Genomic DNA, 19576 nt, shown 5'->3' with positions numbered 1-19576 from the left:
CATGGTTCCATACTAAAGAAATAAATATTAAACCGGTTTGCAGTCCTTTTTCTTCTTGCTTGTTTGTTTTGGAACGCTTTTTTCACAAAAAGCGGACTATTTGTTACATGGTGCACCGTGTTGTCACGGTTACTTGACACGGTTACGTGACAATTAGCAAAACATTGTGCTAATAGTCTCAATGTTTTAAAATAAAGCATCAGTTCAGAGAGAATGTTCACTTCATACGGCTTGTTTTTGTCCAGATGATGAGTTTATTTTAAAGAAGTCAGAGCAGTGTTATAGAACATTTAAGATATGTGACCGGAACTCCTTTTTTAAGAGTACGTTATCACTGTGGTCTATCACTGCTTAATCCACACCCAGCAGCCAATCATAGTCGAGTATTCACCCAGACTATGGTATGAGTGACCGTAGCGTTAGTCTGGCTTTGAAAGAGACTGTATGAAACCATGATGGACATACTGATGAGTTCAGAAAGAAAAGATGAAGCTAGAAAAGGCAGAGGATTTTTCTGTCAACGAGAAGGTTTATATATTTAGCATTAGCTTCAAAGCTTAAGGTACAACATCCAACCATGTAAAGACATTCAGGCATTCTTCTTTTCCATAGAAGCATTCTTCAGTTTAAAACTCAACAAACTTAAAGGAATGGATGAATATTTAAGGAAGAAGGTAGCTTGATTTAGTCTAAAAACGCTTAAAACTTTAGTTCTTTTGCTGATCAAAGTAAAAAGAGAAGCAGAGCAAAATCCGATTACAAACTCAGCAAAGTGCCATTTGAAATGCAATTTTTTAACCAGACGGCAGCACAAAAGTTCCTGCAAAGGCTGTTTTAGACCGCGGAAAAAAATAAAAGGAAAACTGCAATTTGAAACAATCTTTTCTGAAGTGAAATTTCAGGATTTTGGTTATTTTGGCTGTAAATAATAGATGAAGTAAATAATATGATGACGTACAACATAATAGAACAGTATATCCAGTAAATGCAGCACAGTTTCCATGCGTTTACGAATCAAAATCCCTCTTTAACTCTCTGAAAGTCTTGTGAGAACACATTAAATGCAGTATAAAGTCCTTCCTGGACACTGCAGGGATAAAACAGCCTCAACATGTTTCACAACTTCATGTAATGGAAAACTGCTTTTATCTGTTGTTGGCAGAGAACAGAGGCCATGTGACAGATGCAGGTGAAAACAGCTGAGTGACGAGGCTGGAATGAGTCTGAAAATACTCGTTTCACCTTTAATTTGTTAAAACTTTGGCTGGTTTTGGTCGTCTACACGTCTCCGTAGTTTAATAAAACCATAGTGATACTTCAGAAAGTGGGATTTAAGGGAAAAGTCGAGGAAAACTTGGTGCATCTGTAATTTGCACAGAAATGATGTAATATCAAATGATGAGGAAGCATGGAGGCAGCTGGTTTGAGGCACTTTGACTCTGAATGTAGTCTAGTTGTCTCTGCTTTTATCTCAGAAATTCATAGTTTCGTGCATACATGACAAAATAAAAGAGGAATTTGTCTCCTAAAAGATTAACTTTCCATTTAGGCTTACATGACTTTAACATCTTTTCTGAATAACAACCAGGTTTTTCCATAGTGTCTGTGTTGCCCTCACAGATGGTGCAGTAACTCATTCTCCCTTCTGTAATGGTCCTGTCACCTGCTTTATGAAAACACCGGGGTCTTCCCTGATGTTGCTTCCAGCAGATATTGCCATTAGTTCTGCTCCTGTGCTTACAGATTTGAAATCCTGGGTCAGCAGAAGGCAGAGAGACATAGGAGTGAATGACATCCCATCCAATTACTTGTCACCTCTACATTGGGTTGTGTGGGGACTTGAGAAGACCACATGAGACAAGCAATTACACAGGAAAAGATTCTGATCAGAGCGGAGGCACAGCATACATCTGCCTTCTCCTCTCTGTAGTTCTCAAGCATGCTTTGGGGTAAAACAGATCTAAGAATTCTGGAATTTGTGAGTCCAAACACATTGATTCTCTTTCACATCTCTGGAGAACTTCTCCACCGTGCAACCAAGGTGAGGTCCATACCTGTAAGTGGAATCTAAGAGGAAACACAATTTGCTTTGTAGATGAACTCACTCTAGAACAGGGGTCGGGAACCTTTTTGGGCAAGAGAGCCATATTTTTAAATGTAATTTCGAAAGATGAATGTAGTATGAAATGTAGTGTCCCTTTCCCACACTGAGACTTAACCTCTCTTAAGGTTCTTTATTCTGGTTACTGCAGACCACAACGAACGCCGTAAAATTAATTCAGCAACTCCTGAATCTCTCACGCTGAGATGAGAGCGCTTCTCCCAACTTTATGTTCACTCACTGCCGCGTCAGCCCTCCCATTTCCCTTATTCGGCCCATAGCTGAACCCCATTGGTCCAAACTACCTAACAACAGGCTGAGCGACAGAACTGAGAGCCAATCAGATCTCTGCTTGATGCGTTTAATGAACTCCAGAACTTTTAACGCGGCCCAACAGCCACCCAGTCCAAGTCAGACCGCAACAATATGTTTAAAACTAAATATACGAGTGAATGTGTGCATTTGATGTAATTTCAACATTTTTAAAGTACAATAATTCTGTGGATTCTTTTTAATAACATCGTTATGCTGTTGCTGATAAATGATGAGTATTTCTCGTGGTGGTTTTGCTGATGGTCGAGTCTGGTTGATACGTGGTGAGTTTCTGCTTCATGCAGGCGTTGAGACTTTAAACGTGATCGTAAGTCTGAATGTTCTGTAGATGTGAGACAGACTGCTCACATGCAGACCTGGAGTCAAACACACACTCACACGCTGCAGTGAGTGACGGGCAGCGGGTTTTACGTTTTTACAATCCCTGCGCGGTTGACTGCCCCCCCCCCTGCTTTCTTCCTCACACATCCCGTCCCGTAACTGTGCGCTCTTTCTCAGAGACGGGAGCGCGCAGTTTTAGGCACGGCAATTCACAGGTTTCCAGGTGGTACAAACTCTGTGAAATTATAGATAATTGTAAACTTATAGCGCTGGCGCAGATTTCTCTCTCCAAGCACCGCTACTACTGCGCGCCTCTGGCATCGCATCGCGCCCGGGAAGGACCGGTCTAATGAAAAAAAAAAAAAGTATAATTAAAGATTTGTCTGCGAGCCACATGTGACCATCAAAAGAGCCATATTTGGCTCGCGAGCCATAGGTTCCCGACCCCTGGACTAGAACTTGAGTACATTTAGGTTGTGGATTTATTATCGGTGAGACTGCAGGTCATGTGACACCATCCTTTTTTTTATTATTATGGAGGAAAGAAATGGTTTCAGACTTGGGATTCTAGTGGTTTTACCTTTTCTACTCTCCCTCCGTTATTATAGATATTTATAATTAGATCTGAAATAAAATCTCTCCCTGAATACCATCCAGAGAAACTGGGCGTGTTTGTGAAAAGAAACCCAGATTCTCTAACAATGATGAATAGGCTTAGTCTCAAAATTCAATGAGCTGACAACCTGGATAGAGTGAGCAATCCGACTTATCACATCATAGAAAGCCAGAAAAAATAACGTCCGCGCCCGATCCTGAAGCGCACGTCTGCCTGGTTTTGCACGCTTGTTCTGTGCATCTGTGGATCCAACAAGCCGCATTTAAAATTCTCTGACAGGCCTGTGCTTCGGCCACGCTTCATATGCAGAACCAAACCCAGGGCAAAGACAAATGTGGCTCAAGCAGTGACCTGGAGAAATGCCTGTTGGAGAAGAAAATAAGAAATGCAAACATACTATTCATCCTAACATATGCAGTCAAAGGTATACATGCACGGCTTTCTCCTGAAGCTGAAGCTGAATATTTAATGCCTGATGCTTTCAGACCCATGGCATACATGATACATTAAGCTTGAAATCTTGTCAAAGAGGATGCAAAAGTGCATATAACCTGACATTGTTTTACGTCTAACATTCAATCCTTTCTTTTCTTGTTGTTTGCCTCACACAAAAAGTCTTAAACAGGACTTTTTCATTTCCAAATTTAATTTTTCAGCTTTAAAATTCACAAGAATACAACAATTAATCCATTTAGTGTGAGCTCATCTTATGTGGAGCAACAAGGTTCTCCATGAAGAAGCAGAATGGGGCGTCGTCTTTGGCACTCTCTTCTCACCTGAGCTGTCCATTAATTGTCTAAAGTTCGATGTGTCTCCAAAGTTAACTGAGTTCTTAAATAATTATTATTTATTGTATTTATTTATTTTATTTTTTTATCAGACACGGTTTGCGTTTGTCAACATACCTTACATGTTTCGGCGGAAACACTTCCGCCTTCGTCAGAGTCGTTATCAGGTAGAAGTGTGTGACGTCTTTTAAAAAATAAATAAATCATTTCAGAATGCTGTCCATTGATTGGTTGACCAGCCAGCTGATGCTGTTGGTGCAGAGACTTTCTAATGAGCGATTCTTTTTTTTAATAAATAAGGTTCTAAAGCAAACACGTGAACACGTTTAACCTGGACAATCATAAACAACAAAAATCTGTCCTGTAAGTCTTTTCAATCTAGTTCTCTCCAAGTCCAACAGAAAAATTAAACAGAAAAAAGCTAAACGTCTAAACAGCTTCTTCATCTTTTTGCCTCAAAGCTTCCTCAGCCTTTTCCACCTATTTCCTCTTCTGACGGCCAACGCCCACCGTTGTCTGATTTACCCAAAACTGGTTGGTGACTCCGCCTGCTTCCTCCAGTATTTAAATGACCTCACACGTGTTAAAGTTAATCATATAACCAAAGAAAACCTTACACTCCAGACTAGACGATCCCGCCCCACAGGTGTCTTGAACTCTGTTCCAGTGAGCTACTGTCCTGCTTGTTTTACAGCCCACCTAGCTTCAGTCATTGCTGATATGCTGGATTGATTGAGCCTAAATTCTGATTAAATGAACAATTTGAAAGTTTGCTTCAACCAGAACTGCATAGTCTGTGACCACAATGATAACTTATTACCCGGTTGTTTGGCTGGCAGTTGAACTGTAATTTAACCAGGATGAAGTTAATGTTTATTTTTACTAGATACTTGTATATGAGTTTTATTTAGTGGAAACACACATTAAAACTCATCCACTTATAGATAAAAAGGCTGTACAGCGTTTTTTCAACAGAATCCTGGGATTTTGCACAGAAGCATAGCTTTATGGCATATGGCATAACAGCAAAATCCACCAGGTCGCAAAAAATTATAATCGTGTCAGACATGGCACTTCAGAAGTCGATTCTTGGCCCGTCTGGACTCCCTGCTGACAACTGCTCACATTGCACAAAAGATCCGGGCTCAGGTGCAAATTAAGCATTTATACGCATCTCTTATGTAGGTGGTGGTTAGCACTCTTTTTGTTGATTTAAAAGTCAACCATATTTTTTTTAATTCCCTGCTATTGCAAAAAATAAAATAAAAAACTGTCTTGTAGAGCTAAAAACTCATTTTTTCCCCTCACTTTAGTTTGTCCCAGAGAGCACAGAGGCAGGAAAGGGATCATGTATAGAGTTTGAAACATTTGGGCACCAGCAGATCTGTGTAAAGTGTCTGCGCGTGGACACAACCTCATTTAACCGGTTCAATCTGACCCCACTGCACAGGATAACATAACACTGTGATTAGGATTATTTACTTGAAAAGCTTGAAAAGTCTGTCCAATAAAGGCTGCTACATTTCTAGGACAGACTTTAAACACCACAGTAAACACGCAAGCAAACGCTTTTTCTGGAGCAAAATGCCAACAAATTTAGAAACGTGCTCCTCTGTCAACAGAGCACCCACAAGCTACTTGACATTTCTGTAGTTTGAATTTCAACTTTGCTTTGAACATTTCCTGATTGAAGAGCGTTTCCTGAAACAATCATGCAGTCAACAAAGCTTAGTGCTGTTTATTTTATCCCTGAGAGCTCTCATGACAGTTATTACTCCTCAAAAGTTTCACTATTGTTTGACTCCTGATCATGTTGTTCTTTCCTGCCTGATCCCTCTCGGAAAAAAAGTCACCTCATTACTGTTGACTGATTACACCTTCAGACGCCGGCATGCCGCTGTTTAAATTATTAGCATGATTTCTAGCAGGAGTGATTTGAGCCTGGCCTTTGTGTGTTTTTGTAAGCACTTTATATCACAGGAAAATCACGGTGAGCCAGTGTGTGGTTGTTTTTTCCGACACCACCACACACACACTTACACACACAAATGTACGTGCACAAACTCGGAGACACGGAGGCACACAAACACGCACATGTAGAAACACATATGCACAAAAACACAAGTGCAAACACAAACAGGCATACGTTCATGTGCACGCATGCATAGACACACGCATGCACACAAACAAACACACATACTTACATTCACATGCACACGCATGTAGGCACACATGAACAAAATCACAAGTGCAAACACACACATGCATACATTCACATGCACCCACATAGACACACATGCACAAAAACACAAGTGCAAACACAAACAGGCATACATTCACATGCACGCATGCATAGACACACATGCATGCACACACATAAACACACACATGCTCACATTCACATGCACGCACATGTAGAAACACACGCACAAAAACACAAGTGCAAACACACACACACAAGCACGAATGCACATATACATGCAGGGAAACCTACACACACAAATGCACATGCACTCATGCATCTACAAACATAGACACAGACGCACGCATGCACAAACACACAACCATAGACATACATACATGTCTTCACATTCATAGAACCACACATGTATTCAGACACACACACATACACCCACAAGCAATTAGATTTATGTTGATGGCGGTAAAAACCTTCCTGCTACACATTTTTCAAACCATAGCTTAGTATTTTTGTGACAGGGCATACTACTTTACACGATTTATTTCCTGCTGTCTGGTCCAAATGGCAGCACTCGGTGGATTCAAATATGGCAGTCCTGTCTGGATTGTCCTGCTGGCCGCTTAGTTACTGATTAGCTATTCAAGACGCTCTGGCAGTGCTGGGAGTCTGAATACTGAACATTAACCAAACCCTGGTGGGGCTGAGCGTAAAGTACAACAGCCCCAGGGTGCGTGATTCATTAGTGTGGGAGACTGAGCCCGTGTTACATGTCATATTATCTGTTTAACATACAGATTCAATTAGGAACTCAATCAACATGAAAAATTGCAAATGTAAACTTAAAACTCAGAAACAAAGGTCATGTTTTTTTACACAACCTAATCATTTTTTATCCTAAAGTTTCCTTTTGAATTAAAAATATGGTTAATAAATATGAACCTATTTGCCATTAAGCTCATTTGGTGATCCATTTTCGTACTATTTCATGAATTTTCCTCATGACCCGTGAAGTAAACACTTGAATGAAATTAGTTGATTCTGGTCGTGCAGAGATGGATTGACTGCCTGATGATAATCTGATGAATTTTTGCACCTCGCCGCTCATAAATCACACATGATGCGCTCTGGCACGGGGGATGGTGCTGTGCATAATTAGGCTCAGTCATATAGGTATCATTTAATTAAAAAGTCATGTGACAAAAAGCATCTAAACAGGGGGAGCTCAGAAAAGAAGGTTAAGAAGGATAAAGTCAGCTGTTGTGGAGTATTCATTAGAAGTGTTATGCTGTTAGTCTTTTCAAGTGACAGTACAGAGTGAGGCGCTAATGAATGGAGTGAAGCAAAAAAGAAAGAGAGGGTGGGGTGAAAGACAGAAAAGGGTCACAAGGGTCAGAACCCAAACCCCATCCAGACATGACAAAGATTTTCAGCCCACATCAGAGGAGGATGTTCAGCCTTCTGGGTTCAGTCTGTGAAGCTTGAAGCTTTTCTTCTTTTAGTTTAAGATGTTTCAATGTTTTCAGTAGAACTTGGATCAGTTTTACCTGAGAAGGTTTCTCAGACTGGAAGACGGGATAGATGAATTAATAACCATGCTTAAGTTTTGATCAACTGAACCATAAAAGTTGACAAATTGATCCCAAAACTAACCCATCTATTGATTTTTCACATGTTGGATCCTATAGAGTGGTGTGCATTAGGTCTAGTACTCGTAGATTAGTATGGAACACTTTAGAATTTAGCAGTATCTTTCAGAAAATCTTCATTTTCTCAAAATGATGTAAATGTGAAAGTTAGATGTGAGATGCTTAAGTAGCAAAAGGCATTTACAGAACTCGTCATAGTCAACTATCGGTCATCAGCACTAACAAACTCCTTGCACATTTTTCAGGATTCTGGGGGAAGGGTTGAAACAGAAAAATAATCCATGCCAGTGTCTCACCTGGCTTGTCTACGACCTGCTCTCCTCAGCATGCCTGAACAAAAAACGTACCTAAACCTTTTTGATCTTTGAGTTCATCAAGTTGTCTACTACCTTGATATTTCATGTGTGGCTCCGTGCCGTACAGCTTTTTACCCTTTTTGTGCCTATAGTCAGCAAGTATCCACTATATGGTATTAGGTATTTTTACTTGTAAGGAACCAAATTAGTTAGAGAACATCCAGATGTTTGACAGGTATGACATAAACGAAGATCTGAATGATAACCGAAAAACTGAACTACCCAGAAGCCCAATTATCGGAAAGGTTGCACTTATTAATGCCCCTTATTGTTACCCTTAAATGGAGACAAGCTTGGCATCAATAAAATCTGTTGTCAAACTGTTACCGTCTTTGGGTCATTGGCTTTCCATTGTCTAGACATTGAAATCAGTCAACTTGTCTGAATTACCAAATGTTTCTCAAGATTTTAGAGAGCTGAGTGTGTTAGAAATAGTTCAATTATAAGCTATTTTGTTAGCTACTTTTTGCTTCTGTTTACCCATTTTCCGTGTGTAAAAAGGGAACTTTTGTTGTGCGGTTTGCTTTTATTGTCCAGCTTTGTGCCATTTGTCCAGTTTAAGGGAATCAGGAGAATTTCAGTTCAGCCACACTTCAGTGGACCCGTTTAATTTTGTGCCTGTTCCAGTGTCCATTCAGCCTCTTTTCCTCCATTACAAAGTCCGTTTTGCGGATAATCAGTGGTGAAAAGAGCGCAAGCCCCCAGGGGAACCACAACACCGCCTCAGCTTGAGGTGAGAGAGGCAACTTATAATGCTACAGGAATGACGGAACGTTGGGCGACTGCCCCACCTGAGAGGATGACAGATGCTGATGCTGACAGATGGAGGGAGTGATTATTCAGAGCTTAAAAGATGAACTAGTGCTTGTCTTAGCTGGCTGTCCTGGCACCCCAGAGGAGAGTCTCGCCCAATCAAATTTCCATAAATCCCACACGCATATGTGGCCAAATTCAGCACCATGAAGCTAAAGCAGTTCAGACTTAGAGTTTTCATCAGAAAACTTTGCAGGACAGCTGCTCATGTCTTTCTGCAGGGACATTTTTTTTTCACGTCTGCCTTTAGGGTACTTTCGGAGCCATTTGAATGGAATTATATATTGTATTTATATTCCATGCATGCCGTGCTCCTGCCATGCGTTGGTTATTCAGCTGTTTTGGGCCATTGGCTATTGTCAATTCAGTCGCCATTTAAGGCAATACTGACGTGTCAGAACCAAACGACGTAATAACGCAGTGATTGGTCCAAGTCAGTGTGAGACATCATTTCTATGACAACCACTCCCCAATCAGGAGTGAGGTTGTTGGAAGACCACACCCCTACCACTGAAAGCTGGCTTGGGAATATCTGTCAATCAAATGTTTCGATCTTTCAACATGAGACCACTTACTGTTATTAAGGCATCTGATTGGCCGGTATAAAAGTTTAATTATCTTATCACAACAAAAAAAGTGTTTAAAATAGGTATCCGAATAACAATGATTATTCTGACCAGTAGAATGACTGAGTAATAGCGGTTTATTTTTCATCAATAGAAGTGAGGGGGGAGGGGTCACTCAGTCCAGTTCTCAGTTACAGTCAATGGCTAGGGCTCCCTGTTGGCTGGATGCATTTAGGGGGCCACTGTGTCATTTGGTGGGCATCCTCTTGGCTCATAGAACTTAGGAAGCACAGCAGCACATTAATCTTAAGACCATGTCTCACAGCCACAAGGTATATATACTGTTTATACGGATGAAAATTGGTCATCCAACAACCTTCTGTCAGAGATAAGACAGCTTCTACTTCCCAAAATATCTGAATGTAACTTCAACAGCAGTTACAGATAGAATTTGTAAAAAACAAAAACTGTTTACTTTTTTATACAAACATCTTTGTAGGGATTCCACTTTATGGATTTAAGCTTTAGTTGCATGCAAAGACAAAGTAAAACAATCAAGTTATTTACTTTATTATGAGTGTAATTTCACGGCCTTACCTTTTCCTAAGAGAAATAACCTTTCTCTGCTTTTCAAAGAGCTGCAAACATCTTTTATTTGAATGAAGACATACTGCCAACTCACATCCTTTATGGCTACACTGAGACTCAATTTTGCTTTTAAAATGATTCAAGTTGTTTATGCAACTTTAAAATGACATTTTTTTTAGTTCAGTTCCCCTCTGTGCTCTGTTTTATTACTGCAGTCTCTACTACATAAAATGCAAGATAGCTCGCATAAAAAATAGTAAAACTTCACGAGAGAAAATGGCTGAACGACAGCAGTTGGTGTCTCTTATTAACATTGCGAAGACTAAACAGAAAAACTCCGTTTGATGAACTATGAAAGAAGTCTGCTCTTTGGATTACTGAGCCCTTAAGCTGTTTTGTAATGTTAGTTGTTGGCCAGGAAACAAAGTGTTGACAACAGATTTTGCTGGCATTGAAACCCATGGAACACTTTCAGCATGTTGTCATTCAAAAGCAATTTAGGGAGCAGTAGGATCTCATTATTACACCAATTTGACTCCAATTAGAAGAAATGAATCAAATTATCTTGTGCACTGCATGCTGCACAAGATCTGGCTGAGAAAAGAACATGACTGACACATAACTGCATTAAATCAGCTAATTGGTTGGATTTTTTGGGGGGAGTAAACTGGTTTATGTCTACTTGTTTTGAAGATAATGACGAAAAGGTCAAGCAAATAAAGTAGAGAAGCTTTAGAAGTGAGTAACTGTAAATTAATCTGTGAGACAGATTTTGTATTACCACCATACAGTGTTGCCATGTTCCAACAAAGACTCACACATGCAGTCAGAAAATCTTTAAGAAGTTCTGATTTTTATATCAAAGACAACTCCCCTTGGAATCTTCTAGAAAAGCACATTTACATCAATGTCCTTATATTTTTAGATAAAACAAACACATTTAATTCTCCAGCAACCCATTGAACCTCATTTAGAAGTTTGTCTTCTTTATACTGCCTCCTACAGGCCTGGATCACAATGTTGGCATCAAGATGCCACAATTTAGTGCAACCAGATCCCATCCCAAAAAGTTCAAGAACATTATGTCCTCTTGACTGCCACCATTTAAACCTCAACATCTCCCAACGTCTGCATCTTACTGAATGAACTCCTTTTGGTATCTGCAGAGGACATTTGGGACTTTTCAGTGATGTGAAGGGGTGGGGCTCTGGATAGTAGTAGTTTATCTAGTAGTTTATGCCGGGTTTAAAAATAAAAACAAAAAACTAGACAATGTTTTTATTTCTGGCTGTCAGAAGGGTATTTTAGATATAAAAACCACACTTTGTTGCACAGCTCACAGCTTGCTCTTCCCCTCCTTCAGACTCAGATCCTTAGTCTTTTATGGGCCCCCAGAAACCAAATTAACGTGGCTGGCCCCATGCAGAGCAAACAAAAAGCAAGACAAGATCCAGGTTTCTTGAAAACTAAACATTTAAACTCCTAACAAGACAGACGGACATAAAATATGAAACAACTTGAACCAAATCTAATAACCCAAAGCCGCCTCTCCCCTCTGCTTCCTTCTCCCAAACCTTCATAATCAGGAAGTTGAAACCTAGACGTGAACATTTTCACACTTTTCTCTCTTGTTTAAACTAATAAGTCCAGTACGGAACAAAACTAAAAATCTCCTCGTTATCAAAGGTTTATGTAAATCTGACAAGCTGAACAGATTCAGCACAGGAGACACAGGACACAGAATATTGATTGACAATGGTTTGTAGCCAATAAGGACCAAATAAACCTTTAAAAAAAAAGATGTTTGTGCTTTAAATGATATGCAAAACAGTGAGACTGTGTAGGGTGAACTGCATTACAGTGACGGTACACTTAACTCATCCTACTGGTTTGGGCTTATCTAACTTAACTCTCCTTAACCATGCATTAACTTACGGCTTTATTTTAACTCGTAGGACACAACATTCTGCAAATAATTCACCTGTTGTATACCTAAATATTACTTTGCTCTCCATCAATAACTTTTTTTATGATCTTTATGATTGTTCTTCTGTTCTGAGCTTTTTTGGTCCTGATGCTCATCAGAAAATCTGGATTTTGTGGCTAACCCTTTTTTCCCCTTTTTACTCCTAAAGTATGCTGATAGTTTGATTACTTTGCATCCCTTTGCTCCTTTCTACTTCATTCCTGAATGAAGCAATCACAGAGGTTAAGCAAATGACCTCTGGCTGTTCTTGATTGGAAACCGTGTCATAGCTGCAATTTAAATCACAGCTTTTTAATTGCTGTGTGTCTCTATGTCTTCTTTTGTTACAGGCCAGTGGGGTCAGTGTATCGGGGAGAAGTGTGGTTCTGGTGGGATCCAGACCAGAACACTATGGTGCGTCCATGTGGATGGCTGGTCCAGCCATCATTCCCACTGCCGGCATTCGCCTAAACCAGAAAGTCAGCGGCAGTGCTATAAGGTGTGCGACTGGCACCAGGACCTCTTTGAATGGGACGTTTCTGACTGGGGACCCTGTCTACTCATTCCCTTCTTGTCAAATGAGCTCAGGCTGAGGACTGCTGACTGTATTACAGCGCAGCATGGCATTCAGAGGCGCTCCATTCACTGTGTGCGAACCTCAAACCGGACCGCAGTCAGCTCCAGGATCTGTGAGTTCTTTTCGCACAAGCCCCCCGTGGAGCAGGCGTGCCTCATCCCATGCCCCCAGGACTGCGTGGTTTCAGACTTCACGCCTTGGTCAAGCTGCAGCAAAACGTGTGGTGTTGGCCTGCAGCACCGGACTCGACACGTCCTGGCCCCGCCCATGTATGGGGGGGCGGACTTCCCGAATCTTACTGAGACCAGAACTTGCACAAATTCAGTAGACTGTTCCATTGGTGAAGGGGAGTACCAGTACAGCCTTAAAGTAGGAGCCTGGAGTGAGTGCAGACTCCCACAGCACAAGGATGCCGTCTTAAACGGAAGGACCATTTTGGATTATAGTGCCAACTCCAATGAGAACAACACCGTCACACTACACACTGTGGCTTTTCACCACCACTCACATCATCACAACTACACGCACATCAAGAACCCAGTGTCGTGGGAACTGGAAGTGGGATATCAGACACGGCATGTTCGCTGCACCAGAAGTGATGGCAAAAACTCTATGCTGAGGTGAGATGCATTTAATTACCATTTGTACATTTTGTTTAACTGTAAACAAAAATGTTGAAAAAAAAAACAAGGGAAGAGAAAACTTTTGGGATGATGGAGGAAACTGTCTCATCACACATCCTCAGAAAGACAAACCGTAAAATGGTAAACCAATAAATGAATCCTAAATAGAAAGGTAAAAAATAGAAAATGCTTCAACCAATGCAACAACACAAGTTATGACGTTTCCAGCAACATGTTTTCTGGTGTAAATATTATCCACCAAAAACCTACTTTTAGAGGCAAAACATGCCAGTTTTCCTGTCATATGAGCTGCTGTGATCGATGCCTGATTACTGTTTAAGGAGCAGCAAATTAAAATAATCAACTGAATAAAATTAGCTTGACTTTTGATTAACAAATATAATCCTGCATACATTCAGATTTAAAATTTAAACACCTAATTTTACATCTTTATATTTAAGCTTAAGTGTATATTTCGTTTTTATATTTAACATGTTAGTAAATCAGCATGTCAGAACTGGTTCATCAGACACATTGTAATCAGTTGGACTTAAAAGCAATACAAATGCAGGAAATGTCAGCATATTGGCTATGTTTCATAAAACTGTGAGCTAATTTTAACTTAATAAATTTATGTATGAATATAAATTGGCGGTTTGTCGGCATTCACGGTAAACGGTATCCAAGACAAAAAGTGACGAAAAATAAAAAGAAACAACTCTGATGGTAAAAAGACAAGATGTTGCAGCTTTTTTCCCCCCAGCAGCGTTTGATTCACTTTACAATTTAACCTTATTTCATTAAAAAACAAATTTGTTGTTTAGATTCTAGTTTACTAAAATCCATGTTACACAACTAAAGAGTTTGACTGAACAAAGGGGAGAAATGCATTTGCAAAGTTAGCAATTTGTAAAACAACTTAACGGGAGGAGTGATGTGTGTATATATTTGCATATATATGTTTGCATCTATCACATCCTCTATTTGTACAGTTTGTACATTAAAAATGAACTGAAATCAGTTCCTTTTATTAAATATAATCCTCAAAAACTACTTGAAAGGAAAAACAATTGTGGATTTAATCAATCAATATTGCAGTTTTAAGTAAAGATTAATTTGATTTCCTAAATCAGTTAATGACGGTGTTGGCATTTCCTATAATTCAACAGCTGGATATGGGTGATTGTTTAGTTAAAGTCAATCAGACAGGTTGTTGAAATCTTTAAACAAAGTGTGAATTATAATGTTGGTATTGCTTTGATGTGGGGTTTTTTGTCGTTTATGTGGGTCATTCTGTTCATGAAGGGAAATAAAAAGGTTTTATTGATGGTGATGATGTTCTCAATGATGTTGAAGAGCTGGTGTTTTAGTGGCGGATTGGCAGGGGGACGGGGTGTTACTGTGTGAAATGTCAAGTGGTGCTCCCCTTTCCCTGCTTTTTGAACGCACGTTGGTATTTAGATTGTGTTTGAATGGACTGAGACACATAGCTGGAACACACCCACAGTGACACACACGTACACAAACACACACAGGCCTCAACAACACATTCTCTCGCTTCAGTGGGAGAGAAAATCATTGTTATCTATATTATGGTCTATTGTCTAAATGCCACTAAATACCATCTTAGTAGAGTGAAGTGGCACTATTAGTCAGCCGTTGAAATCAATTCCCAACTGCCATCCAGTGAGGCCAGCGAGTGAGAAACAGCCTTTCAATTATATCATGGCTCAATGAGGTGTTTTATTGTTTCATATTGTTTTAGAATTCACAGCCATGAGCTCTGAATCTGCACAGAGTAATCAGTACATTAGATCTCCCACTAAATAGACTTGTTCAGCTCTGCTTGGACAAAGAGGCTTGCACTCCTGCAGCTTGTTGCCCGTTCAGTAATCAAAAGATGTCATCCTGAACACTTTACTGGCTTTTATGGCTTCAGTGCGAAGGGACCACTTACTGTACAGTACCTGATTAGCAAGGTTTTACTAAGAGAGGAGCTTTAGAATTTTTGTACCTCCCACATGAATTCTCCCTCATTATGCTTTCTTCTAGCCTAATTATCATGGAGTACATTTTTAAAAGGAGCATTGTGCTCACATCCTAATAACCCTGCTAATTATTTTGCCCATATTAAACAAAAGGATGTGTTATTACATGACTAATGTAGTTGTTTGAAAAGCACACTTTGACTTATTGCTGCACCTGTGTGAAAGACGCACTCCGGATGTGTAACGGCTTTAATACTACTGAAGTGGAAACTGGACAATGTTATTAGCTTCTCAGCATAACCAGAACCTAATAAATCCTTTGTGGTGGAGGTCTCTTTAATATGATACTTTATAAAATCTGTCTGCTAATTTATTTTAATCCCAACTCCACCTGGGGATTTTTCCTAAACGATTAAAAACCCCCAATGCTTATTATTTTCATTACCTTGATTAACCAACCGTTGCTCCTATCTTGCTGCAGCCACGATGCCCATTAACTGCTACCGTCGATTGTCTTAACCCATCAGATATTACAAATGATGTGTCATAAAACTATCCTCTCAGCTGAGACCCAGTGTGATACATATTTTCTGAATTCATTTAAGTACATCCGATGTAGCAGCAAGTTTCAGCAAACATTGATGGAAACAGTCGATCTCTGACAAACTTCTGATCAGCTCCAAGCAACATTTCCTTTCTTAACTTCTTATCGAAACCAAATCAAAACAATAATTGGTAAAACAACTTAACGGGAGGAGTGATGTGTGTATATATTTGCATATATATGTTTGCATCTATCACATCCTCTATGGGAAAATATTTTTTGTTTTTTAAAGTTCTGCACATGGCAAAACAGAGTTGAAGAGTAAACTCAAAATGGTACAGCTGACCACAAAATAAAAGTTCCAAATCCCTGTTTTTACAAAAGTGGAGAAGTTCTCAAAGGAACATTGACAGTAAACGAGAATTGGACTGACTGACTCCTCCCCCCTGGCGTTCCAAACAGGAAGTGCCCGCAAAATCCCATAGACTTCAAAATACTTCTGAACAGCTATACTAATGCTCTTGGTCAGAATCACCTTTTTTTTAAGTTGTTCCTGATAATCCCCCTTTTTTTAACATTTATTTTATAGTGCAAGTTCTTCAAGTTGTAAACTGACCAATCATGTGCCTCAATAAAAGTAGGTGGAGCCTGCTGGCCCCCACATCCAAGGTACAGACAGATTTAGTGTAGCCTGCTTTCAAGTGGTATGGGTGTGGCCTTCCAACACGCTCATTCCTAAATGGTGAGAGTGGTTGCCGTAGAAACTCAGACCAAGTCGAACCACATCTGATATCTGGCTCCAACAGGGAAAATAATGGTGACTGAATTGGTCTAATTTGGTCAATCCAAACTTGCTTGAATCCATTAAAAGGACACCCCCCCCAAAAAATAAGAAAGAAAGAAAAAATATATATACATATACTGTATACATATATATATATATATATCTATAAATATATATGATTTTCTGTTGATGTTCCTTTTCATTGTTTCAATTTTTTTAAGGTGTGAAGCTAATTTCACATTGCATTGCATTCAGTGAGATCCCATTATTTGTTGCTTTGGAGGGTTATTAATGATGTGAAATGACCCAGAAACTTCCAAAAATGGCCGTGATGAGTGCTGGTTGAATTCTCAGAGAAGCTGAGGAGAAGATCTGCAGCACTTTCATTTATTAAGGCCTCTGGCACATTAAACTTTGGATCAAAGGAGATAGATCCATCACACAATTCCTCGCAGCCACAATTAAAGAGATGCCTTATAATGTTCATCATGAGTGTGATTCATATAAATAAATATGAGGACAGCAGGGTAAGTGGGAGCTGCCTGTGTCAACACTGGGACTGATTGTGAAAGTTTGCGACCCTTAGACTAAAATAACACAAATATAGCACACATTACATATATGAACATGATAATAAATACATTCATTCATGCATTTTGTGCTCATTCAGTAAAAAAAGTATGTAGTTTAATATCACAGCTTTATGTCAGACATGGTTTGTTCGTCTTTTTCTTATTTTTTTTCTTCTTGAATCTGCATTTCAGCTGCAGGTTGATTGATCGTTTACATAGTTTGCATTATTACTTTTTAACGCACGTCGTGGGAGCCTGTGCGTCGGACAGTTGCTTCCGCGAAATGCGTTAAAAAGTAATAATGCACACTTTGAAGGCCATTAACCCGCTTATACCATGGTCACTTGCAAAAGCAATAAATATTAACCAGCTTTTAGTCCTTAATTCTTGTTTTTTCCGGATTCGGATCGCTTTTCTCACAAAAAGCGGACTATTTGTTATGCGCCGCACCACGTAACAAAACCACCGCTGCAGTCAAGATTCGCCGATATATATATGCTGATCTTTCCAATGGGTTGAATAAAGCATCAGTTCAGAGAAAAAGTTCACCTCCTACCGCTTGTTTTTGTCCAAATGATGAAGTAAAAGGTTGTTTTAAAGAAGCCGGCGCAGTGATACGAAACATTTAAGCTAGGTGACCGGAACTTCTTTTTTCACTGTGTGGTTATCACTGTGGTATATCAATTTTTAATGTACACCCAGCAGCCAATCAGAATCGAGTATTCACCCGGACCATGGTATAAAGGTCATTTAAAAGGTTTTGCTGCTTGCAGCCGCTCAATGTTACATCTATTAAACTAGATACATTTCCTGATTACTTTTGTTAGCGGTGCTGCTGTCTAGGTTAATTTTTTTTTCGCGATATTATGTCATGTTTTGTGTTTAGTTTTGTTCTGTTTTCCTATCAGTCACAATCACACCTGGTGTCAGTTTTTATTCAAATATTTATTCAAATATTCAAAACTGGTTGTATTTTTGCCTTGGTATGGTTTCTTTTGCTCAATAGATCGTCACGTCTCCTCCAGTTTGTCATGACACGTTCAGGTTTTTCTTTGTCAGGTTAAGCTCAGTTCTTAGTTTTCTCAGGTTTATTATTATTATTTTACTTTTTTTTCCTGGGAACTTCATATTCTTTCCACACTTCAAAAGCACGCTTCATAAGTTAATGAGTGGCTAAATTGCCCCTTGATGTGGATATAAGTGTGTGTGGTTGTGCGTGCCTATGAAGGACTGTGATGCATCCAACAGAAGCTGGGATAGGCTCCAGCAACTCTGTGACCCCGATCAGGAATAAACCTGTTTAAAAAAAATGATTGAATGGAAGTAAATGAAGTCCCTCACTTAAATCCTACACCCTGCTCCTTTTAAACTGAATTAGTCACCATTTTTATTCAAACAACCAAGTTCTTTCAACTAAAGTAATATTTCATTTTCCAGTTCCCTTTTCAGCTCAATTGAATGTTCATGTTCATGTTCATTTAAAAAAAACAGTCCACATTAAACTACAGAAAAATCCCCCCCAAAACAAAATAGAATCAATTACAATTGTTTCAATACAGTTTATACACAGAATCCAAGACTTAAAATACAAATTAGTTCACCCTATAGTCTAAGCCAAATTACCTTACTGTGTGAAATAAATGGGGTACTGTCATATTAAATCAAAAGGATTTGGGGAAAAGAAAATCACAATTTCAACTTTTTTCTTCATCAGAACAGCCCGGTTGAGATTGTAAATCTTTTTCCAAAAAGTCCTGCAGGAATAGTTGCAGTCAGGAGTGATAATGGAGGTATCAGAAATATCTAAATGTGTAAGTCTTATCGATAATCAGCCGTTACTGCAGACAGAGCATATCTGAAAAGAAAACATATGTGAATATAACATGCAAACAATAATAAAGTAATTTAAAAAAACGTAAAAGTTATATCATCTTTAGCTTGTGGATAACAAAGTCCTATAAGGTCTGAGGTAATTCTGAAGACAGTAATTCAGTTTAGCTGCAGCTAATCCTGTAAGTGAGAGTCGGCTCTACATTCAGTTTTAAGGATAAAATATGATGTTCATCACTAAAATTAAAACATACTTGGAACATTTTTTTTTGCTTGTTTCGTTTTAGAAAAACGTTGAACAAAGCTGAGATTTTTACATATTTTAAGATGTATCAAAACTGTAGAATTACATTTGGAAACAAAA

General features: G+C 39.2%; 1 protein-coding gene across 2 annotated transcripts in view; it reads left to right on the top strand.

Moving 5' to 3' along the window:
* thsd7b (thrombospondin type 1 domain containing 7B) overlaps window positions 1-19576 on the top strand; it is a 221223-nt gene that overhangs the window by 85730 nt on the left and 115917 nt on the right. For both annotated transcript variants that reach the window (XM_023950471.1, XM_020702165.2), the window contains exon 4: window positions 12645-13491. In XM_023950471.1, the coding sequence (XP_023806239.1) occupies window positions 12645-13491 (847 nt within the window). The remainder of the gene's footprint in view (window positions 1-12644; window positions 13492-19576) is intronic.

The sequence above is a fragment of the Oryzias latipes genome, chromosome 21 (assembly GCF_002234675.1).
Source record: "Oryzias latipes chromosome 21, ASM223467v1".
NCBI lineage: Eukaryota > Metazoa > Chordata > Actinopteri > Beloniformes > Adrianichthyidae > Oryzias > Oryzias latipes.
This window is presented reverse-complemented; position numbering and strand designations above follow the sequence as displayed.